Genomic DNA, 18,198 nt, shown 5'->3' on the forward strand with positions numbered 1-18,198 from the left:
GTATGCCTTAAAATTGTAGCTTAATATTTTAAATTTTAATAAATTGACAATGTTTAACTCATCACATCACAAAAGCGACTTTTGACAAAAATTTTGACTATAATATTTTTTCAAACTTTGATGAATTCTTAACATTAAATTATTTGTCGTAGGGCCGTAATATTTTAGTATGTTTTATAAGACCAAGAAAAGGTTCATAAAAATCGGAAAAAAAAATTTCAACAGTTAATTTCAAGAAAACGGCCCGGTAGATTTTTACCTAAAACTAATTAGTATCATTCTCAACCAATATCTTTTGAACAGTTTTTGATTTTTTAAAATAGATTCAGAATTGGTGGCTAAAACATGAACGGATTTTTTTTTCACTTTTCTGCTATTTACAAAGAAACGGCTTAGCTGATCATCGCGCAAAATTGATAAACGCTAGCTCTCATCGAATGGCTTTTAAATTTTTGAAATTTGTCTACTCGTTTTTGAGAAAACGTCGATTTAGGGCAAAAAATCTGTTCACATACACACACACAATTTTTTTTTAATTTTAATATTTATTACAACTGTTAAATTATTAACATCTAGTAATAATAGAGATAAATGTAGATAAATAATAACATAAATTTAAATAAATAAACACACACACATACACACATACTTTTTTCAAATTTGTTTTCATTCGTTTCAGAATGGCTTGAAACGTCGAGAAAACATAAAATTAGCAAATCGAACTTTTTGATGAATACATAAATTTGACCTTCGGGAAGTTAATAATTTCATTTATTTTTTCCCAGCTAACTGAAAATTTGACCGTACTCACACATTTGTATAATCATAATGATATCTTACCTTAATTTATGTATTTCAATTAGTTATTAAAGTCACAGTAAAACTTTAAATTTGAACAAGAATACGTACCTATACTTAATAAAACCACTTAGTCAAATTTATATATTAATACCAACTATTTATTCTGCAAAATTAAGCCAAGCATAACAATTGTATTATACTTCGCGTTCAACCATCCTGACAAAACATCACAATTGTTTTACAAGTTGCATTTAATTCGATAATCTTACCCTTTTCATATTTATATAATACAATATAATTTCAAAAGCCGCAGCCGGACTTGACTAGCGCTTAATTGCAAAGTTTTATCTCATCTCAATCTCGGTTAAGTAATTGCTCTGGATGCTGACTTCGCGAACGAAGTTTTGTATGAATTTAGCCATATTACCGAAGTTCTTGTTGTCGGGGGTTTATTCTGCGGGTTTATTCTTGTTCCTGGCATTTGTTGTTGCTATTTTTCTTGAAGGAAACTTAAAATGTACAAAGCCCAGCCAGGCCTTTTCAATTCATCTGGTATGGTGAAAATTTCTTTGAAAGCAAATTAAGTGTTTGAGGAAGGATGCAGAAGACAAGGATAAGTGATTTATAATAAAGTATTATTTTCTACAAAACTAAATTAATTTTGTTAACTTCTCGTAGGGCAAGTTATAGTAATCGCAACAGTTATTGATGCTGTTTTTTATTGTGAATGTGGGCTTCAGTTTACATATTATCAATTTAGATGTTTCTCAATATATTATTAACTTCCCGTAGGGCAAGTTATAGTAATCGCAAAAAAATCGAAAATGAAAATTTTTGCATTTCTCGACGTTTCAAAGGTTTCTGAATATTTTGGCATACCTTAGAAAAAATGGATGTATGTGTGTGTGTGTGTGTGTGTGTGCGTGTGTGTATGTATGTGCAGATACAAATTTTCGTCGACGATTTCGGGAACACCGATCAACCGATTTGAATAATTCAAAAAACATTCGATTTGTATTGATAAGGAGACGTGCTGATTAGTTTTTGGCGAAGTCAGGTCTAGCCGTTCCGAAGATACGGGGCAAAAAGTGCCGAAAACGGTAACTCAGTTTTTAAGAGAACGGAGCGTCCGATTTTAATAATTCAAAAAACATTTGACTTGTATTGACAAGATGAAGAACCGATCTAATTTTCATGAAGGCAGGTCTAGCGGTTTCGGAGATCTAATGAAAAAAGTAAAAAAAAATGCCATTTGGCGGTCAAAAATGATCATTAGACATATGCACATCAAATTATCAAATATTTTATAGAGATTTTAACAATAAGTATAATTTTGGTTTACAATCCTATGGGTTCCGTACCAATGTTTACGCGTTAGACGTCGACGCGGCGCTTACGCGGTTTGATATTTCGTCTTTATGCAGTTAAAACAGTACGATTGCTTTGAAAAAAAGTTTAGATCTTTCAAAATATGTCATTATAAAGAAAACATTTTTTTACAAAAAAAAAATTAAAAAAAAAAAAAAAATAAAAAAAATTTTTTTTCAAAAAAAGTAATTTTTGTCTAATTGTTTGTCAAAAATCTTATTTTTTCGAAGTAATTTTTTTTCAAAAATGTTAATCGTTATTAAAAAAATAATAATTTTTGGTATGGGAAGTTCCAGCAATTTGCCTTAAGGCACGATGCCTTAATTTCCTTAAGACAGAATTCCACTTACAGCTAGTTGTATAATAAAATCAATTGGGAAACAAAAATATTGCCCAGTATATTTGTGATGAACAATTTGCACCATCAAAGTCAGTATCCATCAAAATATCAGTCATTTGCGTTTTTTTCTTTTTTTCCCTCGACATTAAAATATATGCCGCCCGTTAACGTCATATGCAATATTATACCTCTGAATAGATTTTTTCGCATGGACTGTTCATTATGTGAAGGATTAACATTCTGGCAGCTGTGTTAGGGATCTGCCATCCACTATATACAGAACTGATTGCCATTGTTTATGAAATCCCAGAGCAACTTAAGTGCGATTTTGCCCGACTACGTACGTAACTGACGTTTTTACATGTCGCACTAAAAAAACGTTTGCAGCGCAAAAACAAAAGCTCCGCAAGTCGAGCTTTCGCAATGCAATGCAATGCGACCTCAAACGCCGCAAGCAAGACAATGGATTACAACGTTTTTTCAACAGTATTTAAATTTATGTTTGTTTTCATAAATTTGTAATCTGATGTAGACTGTATTAAATAATAATAGCTCATAGAAATTTCTACTGCAAAAGATATTGCAAACTAGTGGGGCGCATGGCATCGTGCCTTAAGGCAAAATGCTGGAAGTTTCCGTAACAAAAATTATTCTTTCTTTCTTTAACATTTTTTAAAAAAATTACTCTTAAAAAAATAGATTTTTGAGAAACTATAAATTTTTGACAAAAATTTACTTTTTTTGAAAAAAAAAGAATTTTTGAAGAAAAAATCATTTTGAAGTATTTTGGAAATTCAGAACATTTTTTCAAAGCAATCATACTCTTTTAACTGCATAGAGACAAAATATCGAAGCGCGTAAGCGCCGCGTCGCCGTCTAACGGATAAACATTGGTAAGGAACCAATAGGAATGTAAACAAAATTTATACTTATTGTTAAAATCTCTATAAAATATCTGATAATTTGATGTGCATATGTCTAATAATCATTTTTGAACGCCAAATGGATTTTTTTTTTATTTTTTTTACTAGATTTCCGAAACCGCTAGACCTACCTTCATTAAAATGTTTTTTGAATTATTCAAATTGCTTCATCCGTGTTCCCAAAATCGTCGACGAAAATTTGTATCCGAACACACACACATAAAAGCACACAAACACACACATACATTCATTTTTTCTAAGGTATGCCCAAATGTTCAGAAGGTTTTAAAACGTAAAGATATATAAAAATTTTCCTTTTCGATTTTTTTGCGATTATTATATCTTTCCCTACGGAAAGTTAAAAATTACATAAATATGCATATTTTGGGTAAACGCAGGTAAAGTTAATTATATATAAAACAAAATTATCTGCATAAAGTTATTATAGTTTCTTATAACCCAGTAATTTATTTAACATATTTTTATTCATAATTATATATAATTTTGTGTATATATATAAATATAAATATATATATATATATATATATATATATATATATATATATAAAGCTTCACTAAGTATTTTAGGTTTTATGATAATGAAGCCCACGTCTAATGAAGGTCTAATAAAACCAAAATGTGAAATATCGCACAACGTTTTTATAAAATTACATTTTATATAAATTTTATAGCTAACATTATTAAATATAATAATCAAACACAGCAAAACTTTCCTCGTTTATTACGAGAAAACTGATTTTCTTGTCAGGTAACCGAGAACATAAAAAAGTAAAAAGAAGGCAATATTACTTCTCAGGGGAAAACATCAAACCTTTTTTTTTCTTGTGCGTTATAATAATTACGAAGGTACAGCATTATTACACAATGTTCATTTTATATAAGAATAAGGGATAGACGAAGAGCTCAGAAATACTTATATAATTCTTTTTAATTAATATTCTTAATTAAATAATGCTATTACTATCACGAGCAAAATCATAATACATTGCATGTGTGTTGTAATATATGAAAGAAATGCAGTAAAAACTTAATTTAAACTATATAATGTTCACTTAAAATTTATCTAATTTTATGTGATAAGAGAAGCTCGCATGTTTGATTAAATTAAATTTATATTTTTCTCCCAGAATGCTGAACACATTGTTACCTGAAATAAAATTATTTGACAAATAAAGAATTTTAAGTTAGAATTAAACATATACCAATTTGCAGACTTAGCTAGTGCTAAAATATTTTTTACATTTATGCCATCCAAGACCATTATTTCTTTTATGATTTTTTCTTCTAGCTCTCGGTCGCTCTATATGTACAAGATGTTTGCGGCATTTATTTTAATATTAATATTATTGCGGCGACTTTTAACTTTAAGAATCTCAAGATCGTGACTTTTCCTTCTAACTGTGATTTCACGAGTTATAAAATACGACTTAACTCTCAGAACACGTTTTAGTTTTATTGCGACTTTGAATTGAACAGGACCATTAAACGTCGCCTTGCATAATAGATTTACGATTTTTGGAAAGGATTTCCTGTTAATGTACTGTAAATTTTTATTACTTTTACTAAAAAAATTAGTTCAGACTCATAAATTTATTATTAAATTCCCGAAGGAGAAGTTTATGTTTTCATAAAAAAATCCGATTCGCTAATTTTATGTTTTCTCAAAGTTTCAAGCCATTCTGAATCGAATGAGACCAAATTTAGAAAAATTATGTGTGTGTGTGTATGTGAACAGATTTTTTGCCGTAAATCGACGTTTTCTTGAAAACGGCTAGGCCGATTTCAAAAATTTAAAAGCCATTCGATGTATCTCGACGAGGACTATCATTTGTCAGTTTTGTGGGACGATCGGCCTAGACGTTTTTTATAAATAGCAGAAAAATAAAAAATTTTTCGTCCACGTTTTAGCCCGCAATTCTGAACCGATTACGAAAATTCAAAAACCGTTCGAAAGATATTGATTGGGAATCGTGCTGATTAGTTTTTGGTAAAGATCAGCCGGGCCGTTTTCTTGTAATAATGTGTTAAAAAAAATTTTTTCGACGATTTTTAATATTTTTTTTGACAGTAGATAGTATAGTCTTCTAGATCATACTAAAATATTACGGCCCTATGACAATTGGTTTAATTTTGAAAACTCGTCAAAGTTTGCAAAAATTGGTATCGTTTTTTTGGCATTTGTCAAAATTAGACCTGTCATCGACGTTTTCTCAAACACGTCTGAATCGATTTCAGAAATTTAAAAGCCATTTGATGTATTTCGATGAGGACTATCGTTTGTCAGTTTTGCGCGACAATCTGCCAAGCCGTTTCTTTGTAATTTGAGAAAAAGTGTTAAACTTTTCTTCTACATTTCAGCTCAACCTACCAAACCGATTTTAAAAAATCAAAAACTGTTCGAAAGATATTAGTTGGGAATGATACTGATCAGTTATAGGTGAAAATCTACCGAACCGTTGTAATTAACTGTTGAAAAAAAATTGAAGCCGATTTTTATGGATTTTTTTAGCGATATTTATCATAGTCTTATAGAACTTACTGTAATATAACGGCCTTACGACAAGTAGTTTAATTTTAAAAATTCATCAAAGTTTGAGAAAATGAGTAGTTTTTTTGAAGTTAGCTAAAATTAAAATTAGACGATTTACTTGGTATAACAATATAGTACTTGGTCTTAATAAATACACTAAACCATTAAAATTCTAAAGAAACTGGTTCAAATATAATAATTGTTGATTTTCGAAAAGTTGCTTTTTGAAAATACTCTGAATTGGCATGTTCGTTCGTTTTTAATTATGTGTAATAAATCCTCTCGGAATACTTCAAATCACTCATAAATTAATTTGTTTGTTATTGATTGAGTCGATAATTTACACATATCAGGAAGTTCATGTAACTTGCCTCAAGGCTAAATACCAATACCAACTAGTTTACTCTTATAGTGTAGATAAATAAATTATAAAAAATCTGTTCACACACACACATACTTTTTCTAAATGTTGGTCTTATTCGATTCAGAAAGGCTTTAAACGTCGAGAAAACATAAAATTAGCGAATCGGATTTTTTTATGAAAACATAAACTTCTCCTTCGGGAAGTTGAAAATAATAGTAAAAAATAAACTAAAATTAATAATAAACTAGAATACTCCTTAAATTAATATATAAATCAACAAATCTAGTAGCATCACAAAATAACCTTATAGATAATTCAATTATCAAATTATGTTGGCACTATTAATCACAGTTACTACTCTATTATCATCTAATCAATAAACCCATTACCATTACCATTTCCCCTCAGATCTTACTGCGAGCGCGAGTTCCGCGACTGCCGCCTGCAGACCTGTTACGTGCAGTCGCCGGCCTACCCGGGGCTCTACCCGAGGGCGCTGAAATGCCGGTACCGCCTGCACACCAGGCTACCCTTCATCAAACTGTATCTTCAGAACGAGCACTTCGCAGTCGACGGACAGCGATGCGAGAACATCATGACATGTCCCATGAGACCCATAGGATCAGGTCAGTTCTGAGATAGACACAATAGTGTTATTAGCTTAATTAATTCCACTTGGAATTTTGATTGATGGGGGTGATGTGGGGAAGATGTATGGGATGGGATGATTTTCTATATTGTATTGTGATTTATTTTTCATATGTTGTGTAGGGTAGGGCGGGGCGCAAAGGGTCAATTTGACTTTTGGTAATTATTGTGGAAACTAAACCAACTAGCTGTAAGTGGAATTCTGTCTTAAGGCAATTAAGGCATCGTGCCTTAAGGCAAATTGCTGGAACTTCCCGTACCAAAAATTATAATTTTTTTAAAAACGATTAACATTCTTGAAAAAAAAATTACTTTGAAAAAATAAGATTTTTGGGAAACTATAAATTGGACAAAAAATAACTTTTTTTTGAAAAAAAAATTTTTTAAAAAAAAAATTTTTTTTTTAATTTTTTTTTTTTTGAAAAAAAATATTTTATTTATTTTGACATATTGTGGAAGATCTGAACTTTTTTTCAAAGCTATCGTACTGCTTTAACTGCATAGGCACAAAATATAAAGCGCGTAAGCGCCGCGTCGCTGTCTAACGCATTGGTACGGAACCCATAGAAATGTTGACAAAATGTATACTTATTGTTAAAATCTCTATAAAATATCTGATAATTTGATGTGCATATGTCTAATGATCATTTTTGACCGCCAAATGGCTCATTTTTTTACTTTTTCCTCCATATCTCCGAAACCGCTAGACCTACCTTCATGAAAATTTCATCGATTCTTCATCTTGTCAATACAAGTAAAACGTTTTTTGAATTATTCAAATCGGACGATCCGTTCTCTTAAAAACTGAGTTACCGTTTTCGGCACTTTTTGCCCCGTATCTTCGGAACGGCTAGACCTGCCTTCGCCAAAAACTAATCAGCACGTCTCCTTATCCATACAAATCAAATGTTTTTTGAATTATTCAAATCGGTTGATCCGTGTTCCCGAAATCGTCGACGAAAATTTGTATCCGCACATACATACACACACGTACATACATACACACACACATACACACACACACACACACACATACATCCATTTTTTCTAAGGAATGCCAAAATGTTCAGAAACCTTTGAAACGTAAAGATATATAAAAATTTTCATTTTCGATTTTTTTGCGATTACTATAACTTACCCTACGGGAAGTTAATTAAATCAAAACACATATCAAACGAACAACTATCTGACTATGTTCAGTGAAAGTCAAAGCTTATTCATCATTGAAAAATTAGTTTTTTTCCAGTTTTTAAAAAATTCGGTACCTGGTCCTTTTTACCGGCAAAAAGGTCCAACGTTTTATTTTAATTTTAACCGAAGCTAAACTTAAATTTCAAGAGTGCATTTTTCACAAAGATAACATTGTAAACTAGTTGGGTGTATGGCATCGTGTCTTAAGGCGAATTGCAGGAACTTCCCGTACCGTAACGGAATATTCGAGGAATACTAAATGTTTTCAAATAGATTATTATAAATATTGTAACATTGTCGATTAGTTATAAGAATTATATAAACTGAATTGCAAAGTTCAAATTATTATAAAGTGTATCAGAACTATAGTCAGAATTAAAAATAAAATCTGAATTATTTTCGATATACTAAAAAAATTTTTTTGAAAAAAAAAAGTTGAAACAAAAATTTATTTCCCAAAATTAATTATTTTGTTAAGACAAGCAGAAAGTTTTTTAAATCATTTAAATCGGACGCTAAGTTCTCTCAAAAACTGCCATTTTTTACATAATTTGCTCCTTATCTTGGAAATGACTGGGCCTGCCTCTGCCAAAAACTAATAAACACTTCTCCCAATTATTACCAATTGAATGTTTTTTAGATCATTCAAATCGGATGCTCCGTTCTCTCAAAAACTCGATATCTATTTTTTGCACTCTTTGTTCTTTATCTCCGTAACTGCTGGACCTGCCTTTGCGAAAAACTAATCAGCTCATCTCCCTATCAATAGGAATCGAATGTTTTTTGAACCATTCAAATCGGTTGATCCGTTTCCAGCCCGAAAACGTGACTGGAAATTTGTATCCATACATACATCCACACACACACACATACACACACACATCCATTTTTTCTGAGGTATGCCAAAATGTTCAGAAACCTTCAAAACGTCGAGAAATGTAAATATGTTTATATATTATACACAGAAACCGAAATGACAAAAACAGGTAAAATATGTCACCAACCTTGTAAACATGCTAAATCATTGTAAAATTTACGACCTTGTCTACAAGTTTTCATATAATTCTTTGCACGACATAAATTTTGCAAAATTGCCCTAAATTCTCGTAGTCGTACATTGACTTGGCGATGTTCCACGTAGTCACTGAGACGATATGATGCACATTTACAACTATTTTATGTGTCCTAAAATTTATAGAGATAGTAATTTTGTGCAAGTATTATAAGATACATTTATGGTTTATATTCGTTAACGTGTCAAAACATTTTTTACCTTGTCATCAATGCAAATATAAAAGATGTAAAACATCAGTCAAAGAGACACATATTTATGAAGCTATATGGGGAAATAAATTTAATTTATGTAAATCGGTGGCTGACCGGTTGTACTAGGAATTTTTTAGATTTAGGTAATAAAGATTAAATTTTAATTATGTTGAAGATCATTTTTGGTCTTATATATTAATATTTAAAAGTCTTATTTCTCTGGTTCAGATTTACTTCTTGTTTTTAATAAATTATTTTCACCACGTGATTTATTTCAGGTATAAAATTATTCCAGAAAATGTTAACCATTTCCCAGACCATTATACAGTACAGCCTCGATTCGTTTACCACAAACGTGTTTATTCATACGAATGTACACCCCATGTATATTCATGACACATTAATATTCAAAGTTTTGGAAACGGAATTCACAGTGAGGTTTATTTTATGCTGTTGTTATAAGATTTAAGCTATATTGTGTTATATACATCCCGAGTATAAACCGTATTTTTATTAAAGGACTTGGCATTTCAGAATATAATTTGTTTTTTTTTTCAAAAATTTCAATTTTTATAACAAACTAGATGACCCGACAGACGTTGTCCTGTACCCATGTCTACTATTTTTTAATATCGTATACTTATATTTACCGTTTGCCTAAAAATAAGAATTATTGTTTTTTAAATTACTATTAACACCAAAACACATATACATTTATAATATGAGCGATGTTAAATGTAGAATTGCTTTAAATAAAATGATGAGTCTCAATTTCCACACTATATTGGAAATTAAAGTCTTTTAAACGGTATAACATAAACATAACCTTAACATAACACTGGTACTTCATGTTGGATTAAATTTATTTAATTTTTTATTATTTAAGATATCAAAAATTGCATCTTAAACTTCTCTTAATCGATATCGTGAGGGTCCAAATGTATCTATTCATCTTTACTTTCCCATTTGTTGTTATAAAGTGAAATTTTTACCAATTTTAAAAATATAGTGAAAAGATTAGTAAAAGATGCAAAGAAATGATATATTGAAAAAAACTTAATTTCATATTTTGAATATTATTTTTAATATTCACGTGAATTAATTTGCCATATCCTGTTCATATGTGTATCATTCAATCTGCCATACATATTCTGTATTTTATATTATTTTAATTTCTGGCACATCTCAGCTGCTATTTGGCAATAATAATGTAGACATTTAATTTTTCTTATTCATAATCATAAATTTATTATACATATTCTAACATTGTCTATTTTCATAAGTGAATTGAAATTTTTGGCAGATGATAGTTTTCATTTATATTCAATGCAAACTATGACATGTCGGTTTTTACATTTTTTCCATTTATTTCTACATTACTACCAGTACTTTATAATCACATATATCCTAGAAAATTTCCTTCAGAAAGATTTGCAAAATCCGAATAATTGTCAAGGAGGAGTATACAGTGAGTGCTTGTAATTTAATATGAACTTTATATAATAACAATAAAGCTCAAATTGATTCTACGTTTTAGTTAGAAAACGTTTGTATAAGAAAAAGAAAAGGGCAGTTTTTAGGGTTTTAAACAAAGAAACATTTTAAAAAAAGAATTGGCAAAATTAGTCCAGGCGTTGTTGAGTTATGCGCTTACCAACACATTTTGCGATTAATTTTTATATAATATATAAGATGACTAGAATTTTCATCGATGAATGTTATTCTTATTCATGTAATATTTTAAATAAATCCGCTACACGACACTAATGAAACATCATTACATTACAATCTGAATCTAATTTATTTTTCCGCATCCTATTCGTTTGGTACTATATTTCCATTTTCCGTTATTTATTCCTAGAAAACTAGAAAAAAAATCCATAGATGCTTTTACCGATCAGATCTGGAATTGCAGTTATGTCACATAGCCAATTAAAAGTGCATTGGTACTTCGAACATTTCCATTTAAAATAAATTGCTATACAAAAATTATTTCAGCCACGTTTTTTTAACGAGTTTTACATGATAGCTCTGTGCCGTTGTGATTGATGCATTTCTGATGGGAAAGGTCATTAGTCGGAAGGTTGCATTTCCTTAATGCTAAGGATATGATGAATGGTTTTAAAATTAAGCGGAAAATAAATATTCATATTTTGCGAAATTGCTAGTTTTGTGAAATGTTAGTGAAGATTTAAATTTAAGGGGCACAACTAATGTGAAATTTTCAGAAAATCGAATTTTCAGTTTTCTCATATTTCGATAGGTTATACCTTTAAAAATAACATACCAAAATTTTAAATCGATAATTCAAATAGTTTTTGAGCCACAGCCATTTAAAGCATAGCATAATGCGTTTCGACAAATTCTGTATACAAGAATGAAAATATTTATTAAAAACCAAAATTTATTTATATCTTGTATATAAGTATATTCATCACTCATAATCAAGAATCCAACGCGCCGAATAAAACAATAATTATTATTATTGATTATTTTCATTCGCCGTATAAGCGTCTGACATATATATTTCAATGTATGAAAAACTTAAGATTTCAATATTTTTCATATAATTACGTCGGCAATAAAAAGTATTTTAATTTTGATTCATTGCCTTTTTTGATTTTTTGCAATGATATTATATTTTATATAGTTATTTTATATAAAAAATCGATAAAAATATACGTCAGAATACATTTCATGGCTATTCAAAGCAAGTATATAAGTACTAAAAATATATTAAGTATTAAAAGTATATTACAAAAAATATATCTCTGTTGTTAAAATTATAATTATTATGGCTATCCATGGCTATCCAAATGACAACTATTATTTTTTCAGCAAATAGTAAAAACAATTATAATTATTTTTTTATGTAACTACTATACAATTCTGCATCATCCACTGTTTTCTCAATTTAATTTCCTTTCTATGTAAATATTTATGGTAATACTTGCAATTTTTCGATATTATGATAAAATTGTCACTAAAATGAAAAATTATTGCAATTTCAGTCAAGTCATAAATAGTGCACAGAAAATAAAATATATTTTTTGCAAAACTAATATCGATTCAAAAAATAATAATTGCTATTTTAGCAATTCGCCATGGAAAACCACAATAATTATAATTCGTAAAATTCTATGTGTAAACAAACTGCTCACAGAGATGTATTTTTCAATATAGTTTTAATATATGAAAAATATTGAAATTTTAAGTTTTTCATTTGTAGTATTACCTAAGAATTTTCCTCGGTGTAAATTTAACAAGACATTATGAGCTTTTCGTATATCAGTAATATATAACCCACTTCGCATCTAAGTTGTAAGTTTGGCTGCGTTAGTTTCATCATTCCTAACTTGGCGAAAGTTAGAACGTTCTGCATGCACGAGTTAAGGCGTATATTCTGTCCTAATCATTGGTAATTTGGTGCATGTTTAAAGCTAGAATATTCGGATTATATCAAAACTTTTGCAAAATATTCATATATAGTGGTACGGTATATAAACACAGGTATTATGCTCGAGTCTAGTATGAATGTACTTTGAAACTTATATCTTTATAGCACAGGGTAACTGTATTCCATATCTTTAGGTATTTATTCATACCCGTCGGAGTATAAAACAGTTGTTGGTTTTAGATGTGAACCAAACTTGTAAAGAGAGATATGTTATACATATATTGAATATGGATCTAAAATTCAAATTGATTTGACAATGAAGTGAATAATAATTAGTACGTACAATTATTTCTCACTATGTCACCTATTAGTATATGTACAATATAAACAGCTATTTTCTAAAAATATACAATTTTCTCGAATATGATATTTGTGAGTAATTTGACAAAAACGATTTCAAAGTCGTTTTATTCCAAACTTTTATATCGGGGTGTATATAGCTGTTGGCATGAAATCGTGATATTTGTGAGAACATTCAACATTCTACAACAATCCCAAATCGATATCTTCATTGCTTCTCGAGATATTCTACGGAGCAATCGCAATTGCTCACTTATTTTTATCTTTAGAACGGGCTAGGGTATGATGTGCTAGTGTTGCAGGCATATAAATATGCACGCAATCAACATCCTACAACAATCCCAAATCGATATCTTCATTGCTTCTCGAGATATTCTACGGAGCAATCGCAATTGAGGCGCACTCCATATGCAATTTGCTCACTTATCTTTATCTTTAGAACGGGCTAGGGTATGATTGGCTAGTGTTGTAGTCATATAAATATGTACGCAATCAACATCCTACAACAATCCCAAATCGATATCTTCATTGCTTCTCAGATATTCTACGGAGCAATCGCAATTGATTGGCGGGCTAGGTATGATGTGCTAGTGTTGCAGATATTCTACGGAGCAATCGCAATTGAGGCGCACTCCATATGCAAATTTGCTCACCTATCTTTATCTTTAGAACGGGCTAGGGTATGATGTTCTAGTGTTGCAGGCATAAAATATGCACGCAATCAACATCCTACAACAATCCCAAATCGATATCTTCATTGCTTCTCGAGATATTCTACGGAGCAATCGCAATTGAGGCGCACTCCATATGCAATTTGCTCACTTATCTTTATCTTTAGAACGGGCTAGGGTATGATGTGCTAGTGTTGTAGTCATATAAATATGCACGCAGGTATGATGTGCTAGTGTTGTAGTCATATAAATATGTACGCAATCAACATCCTACAACAATCCCAAATCGATATCTTCATTGCTTCTCGAGATATTCTACGGAGCATTCGCATGCTCACTATTTTTATCTTTAGAAAATATGTACGCAATCAACATCCTACAACAATCCCAAATCGATATCTTCATTGCTTCTCGAGATATTCTACGGAGCATTCGCAAATGCTCACTTATTTTTATCTTTAGAACGGGCTAGGGTATGATGTTTAGTGTTGCAGGCATATAAATATGCACGCAATCAACATCCTACAACAATCCCAAATCGATATCTTCATTGCTTCTCGAGATATTCTACGGAGCAATCGCAATTGAGGCGCACTCCATATGCAATTTGCTCACTTATCTTTATCTTAGAACGGGCTAGGGTATGATGTTCTAGTGTTGCAGGCATATAAATATGCACGCAATCAACATCCTACAACAATCCCAAATCGATATCTTCATTGCTTCTCGAGATATTCTACGGAGCAATCGCAATTGAGGCGCACTCCATATGCAATTTGCTCACTTATCTTTATCTTTAGAACGGGCTAGGGTATGATGTTCTAGTGTTGCAGGCATATAAATATGCACGCAATCAACATCCTACAACAATCCCAAATCGATATCTTCATTGCTTCTCGAGATATTCTACGGAGCAATCGCAATTGAGGCGCACTCCATATGCAAATTTGCTCACTTATCTTTATCTTTAGAACGGGCTAGGGTATGATGTGCTAGTGTTGCAGGCATAAAATATGCACGCAATCAACATCCTACAACAATCCCAAATCGATATCTTCATTGCTTCTCGAGATATTCTACGGAGCAAATCGCAATTGCTCACTTATTTTTATCTTTAGAACGGCTAGGGTATGATGTTCTAGTGTTGCAGGGTATAAATATGCACGCAATCAACATCCTACAACAATCCCAAATCGATATCTTCATTGCTTCTCGAGATATTCTACGGAGCAATCGCAATTGAGCGCGCTCCATATGCAATTTGCTCTTATCTTTATTAGAACGGGCTAGGGTATGATGTGCTAGTGTTGCAGGCATATAAATATGCACGCAATCAACATCCTACAACAATCCCAAATCGATATCTTCATTGCTTCTCGAGATATTCTACGGAGCAATCGCAATTGAGGCGCACTCCATATGCAATTTGCTCACTTATCTTTATCTTTAGAACGGGCTAGGGTATGATGTGCTAGTGTTGCAGGCATATAAATATGCACGCAATCAACATCCTACAACAATCCCAAATCGATATCTTCATTGCTTCTCGAGATATTCTACGGAGCAATCGCAATTGAGGCGCACTCCATATGCAATTTGCTCACCTATCTTTATCTTTAGAACGGGCTAGGGTATGATGTGCTAGTGTTGTTGCAGGCATATAAATATGCACGCAATCAACATCCTACAACAATCCCAAATCGATATCTTCATTGCTTCTCGAGATATTCTACGGAGCAATCGCAATTGAGGCGCACTCCATATGCAATTGCTCACTTCTTTATCTTTAGAACGGGCTAGGGTATGATGTGCTAGTGTTGCAGGCATATAAATATGCACGCAATCAACATCCTACAACAATCCCAAATCGATATCTTCATTGCTTCTCGAGATATTCTACGGAGCAATCGCAATTGAGGCGCACTCCATATGCAATTTGCTCACTTATCTTTATCTTTAGAACGGGCTAGGGTATGATGTGCTAGTGTTGTAGTCATATAAATATGTACGCAATCAACATCCTACAACAATCCCAAATCGATATCTTCATTGCTTCTCGAGATATTCTACGGAGCATTCGCAATTGCTCACTTATTTTTATCTTTAGAACGGGCTAGGGTATGATGTTCTAGTGTTGCAGGCATATAAATATGCACGCAATCAACATCCTACAACAATCCCAAATCGATATCTTCATTGCTTCTCGAGATATTCTACGGAGCAATCGCAATTGAGGCGCACTCCATATGCAATTTGCTCACTTATCTTTATCTTTAGAACGGGCTAGGGTATGATGTTCTAGTGTTGCAGGCAATAAATATGCACGCAATCAACATCCTACAACAATCAAATATGCACGCAATCAACATCCTACAACAATCCCAAATCGATATCTTCATTGCTTCTCGAGATATTCTACGGAGCAATCGCAATTGAGGCGCACTCTGAGGGCACTCCATATGCAATTTGCTCACTTATCTTTAATCTTTAGAACGGGGCTAGGGTATGATGTGCTAGTGTTGCAGGCATATAAATATGCACGCAATCAACCTCCTACAACAATCCAAATCGATATCTTTATTGCTTCTCGAGATATTCTACGGAGCAATCGCAATTGAGGGCACTCCATATGCAATTTGCTCACTTATCTTTAATCTTTAGAACGGGGCTAGGGTATGATGTGCTAGTGTTGCAGGCATATAAATATGCACGCAATCAACCTCCTACAACAATCCAAATCGATATCTTTATTGCTTCTCGAGATATTCTACGGAGCAATCGCAATTGAGGCGCACTCCATATGCAATTTGCTCACTTATCTTTATCTTTAGAACGGGCTAGGGTATGATGTGCTAGTGTTGCAGGCATATAAATATGCACGCAATCAACATCCTACAACAATCCCAAATCGATATCTTCATTGCTTCTCGAGATATTCTACGGAGCAATCGCAATTGAGGCGCACTCCATATACAATTTGCTCACTTATCTTTATCTTTAGAACGGGCTAGGGTATGATGTTCTAGTGTTGCAGGCGTATAAATATGCATGCAATCAACATCCTACAACAATCCCAATTCGATATCTTCATTGCTTCTCGAGATATTCTACTACGGAGCAATCGCAATTGAGGCGCACTCCATATGCAATTTGCTCACTTATCTTTATCTTTAGAACGGGCTAGGGTATATGTTCTAGTGTTGCAGGCATATAAATATGCACGCAATCAACATCCTACAACAATCCCAAATCGATATCTTCATTGCTTCTCGAGATATTCTACGGAGCAATCGCAATTGAGGCGCACTCCATATGCAATTTGCTCACTTATCTTTATCTTTAGAACGGGCTAGGGTATGATGTTCTAGTGTTGCAGGCATATAATATGCACGCAATCAACATCCTACAACAATCCCAAATCGATATCTTCATTGCTTCTCGAGATATTCTACGGAGCAATCGCAATTGAGGCGCACTCCATATGCAATTTGCTCACTTATCTTTATCTTTAGAACGGGCTATGGTATAATGTTCTAGTGTTGCAGGCATATAAATATGCACGCAATCAACATCCTACAACAATCCCAAATCGATATCTTCATTGCTTCTCGAGATATTCTACGGAGCAATCGCAATTGAGGCGCACTCCATATGCAATTTGCTCACTTATCTTTATCTTTAGAACGGGCTATGGTATGATGTTCTAGTGTTGCAGGCATATAAATATGCACGCAATCAACATCCTACAACAATCCCAAATCGATATCTTCATTGCTTCTCGAGATATTCTACGGAGCAATCGCAATTGAGGCGCACTCCATATGCAATTTGCTCACTTATCTTTATCTTTAGAACGGGCTAGGTATGATGTTCTAGTGTTGCAGGCATATAAATATGCACGCAATCAACATCCTACAACAATCCCAAATCGATATCTTCATTGCTTCTCGAGATATTCTACGGAGCAATCGCAATTGAGGCGCACTCCATATGCAATTTGCTCACTTATCTTTATCTTTAGAACGGGCTAGGGTATGATGTTCTAGTGTTGCAGGCAGCTATAAAATGCACGCAATCAACATCCTACAACAATCCCAAATCGATATCTTCATTGTTTCTCGAGATATTCTACGGAGCAATCGCAATTGAGGCGCACTCCATATGCAATTTGCTCACTTATCTTTATCTTTAGAACGGGCTAGGGTATGATGTTCTAGTGTTGCAGGCGTATGAATATGCTCGCAATCAACATCCTACAACAATCCCAAATCGATATCTTCATTGCTTCTCGAGATATTCTACGGAGCAATCGTAATTG

At 32.4% G+C, this 18,198-nt stretch overlaps 1 protein-coding gene across 2 annotated transcripts in view; it reads left to right on the top strand.

Moving 5' to 3' along the window:
• Nucleotides 1-18,198, top strand: part of LOC113372307 — an 81,582-nt gene that overhangs the window by 35,251 nt on the left and 28,133 nt on the right. For both annotated transcript variants that reach the window (XM_026612632.1, XM_026612633.1), the window contains one exon: nt 6,756-6,973. In XM_026612632.1, the coding sequence (XP_026468417.1) occupies nt 6,756-6,973 (218 nt within the window). The remainder of the gene's footprint in view (nt 1-6,755; nt 6,974-18,198) is intronic.

Source organism: Ctenocephalides felis, unplaced genomic scaffold (genome assembly GCF_003426905.1).
Source record: "Ctenocephalides felis isolate EL2017-DRISC unplaced genomic scaffold, ASM342690v1 CF-g0.4_SCAFFOLD_01604, whole genome shotgun sequence".
Lineage (NCBI taxonomy): Eukaryota > Metazoa > Arthropoda > Insecta > Siphonaptera > Pulicidae > Ctenocephalides > Ctenocephalides felis.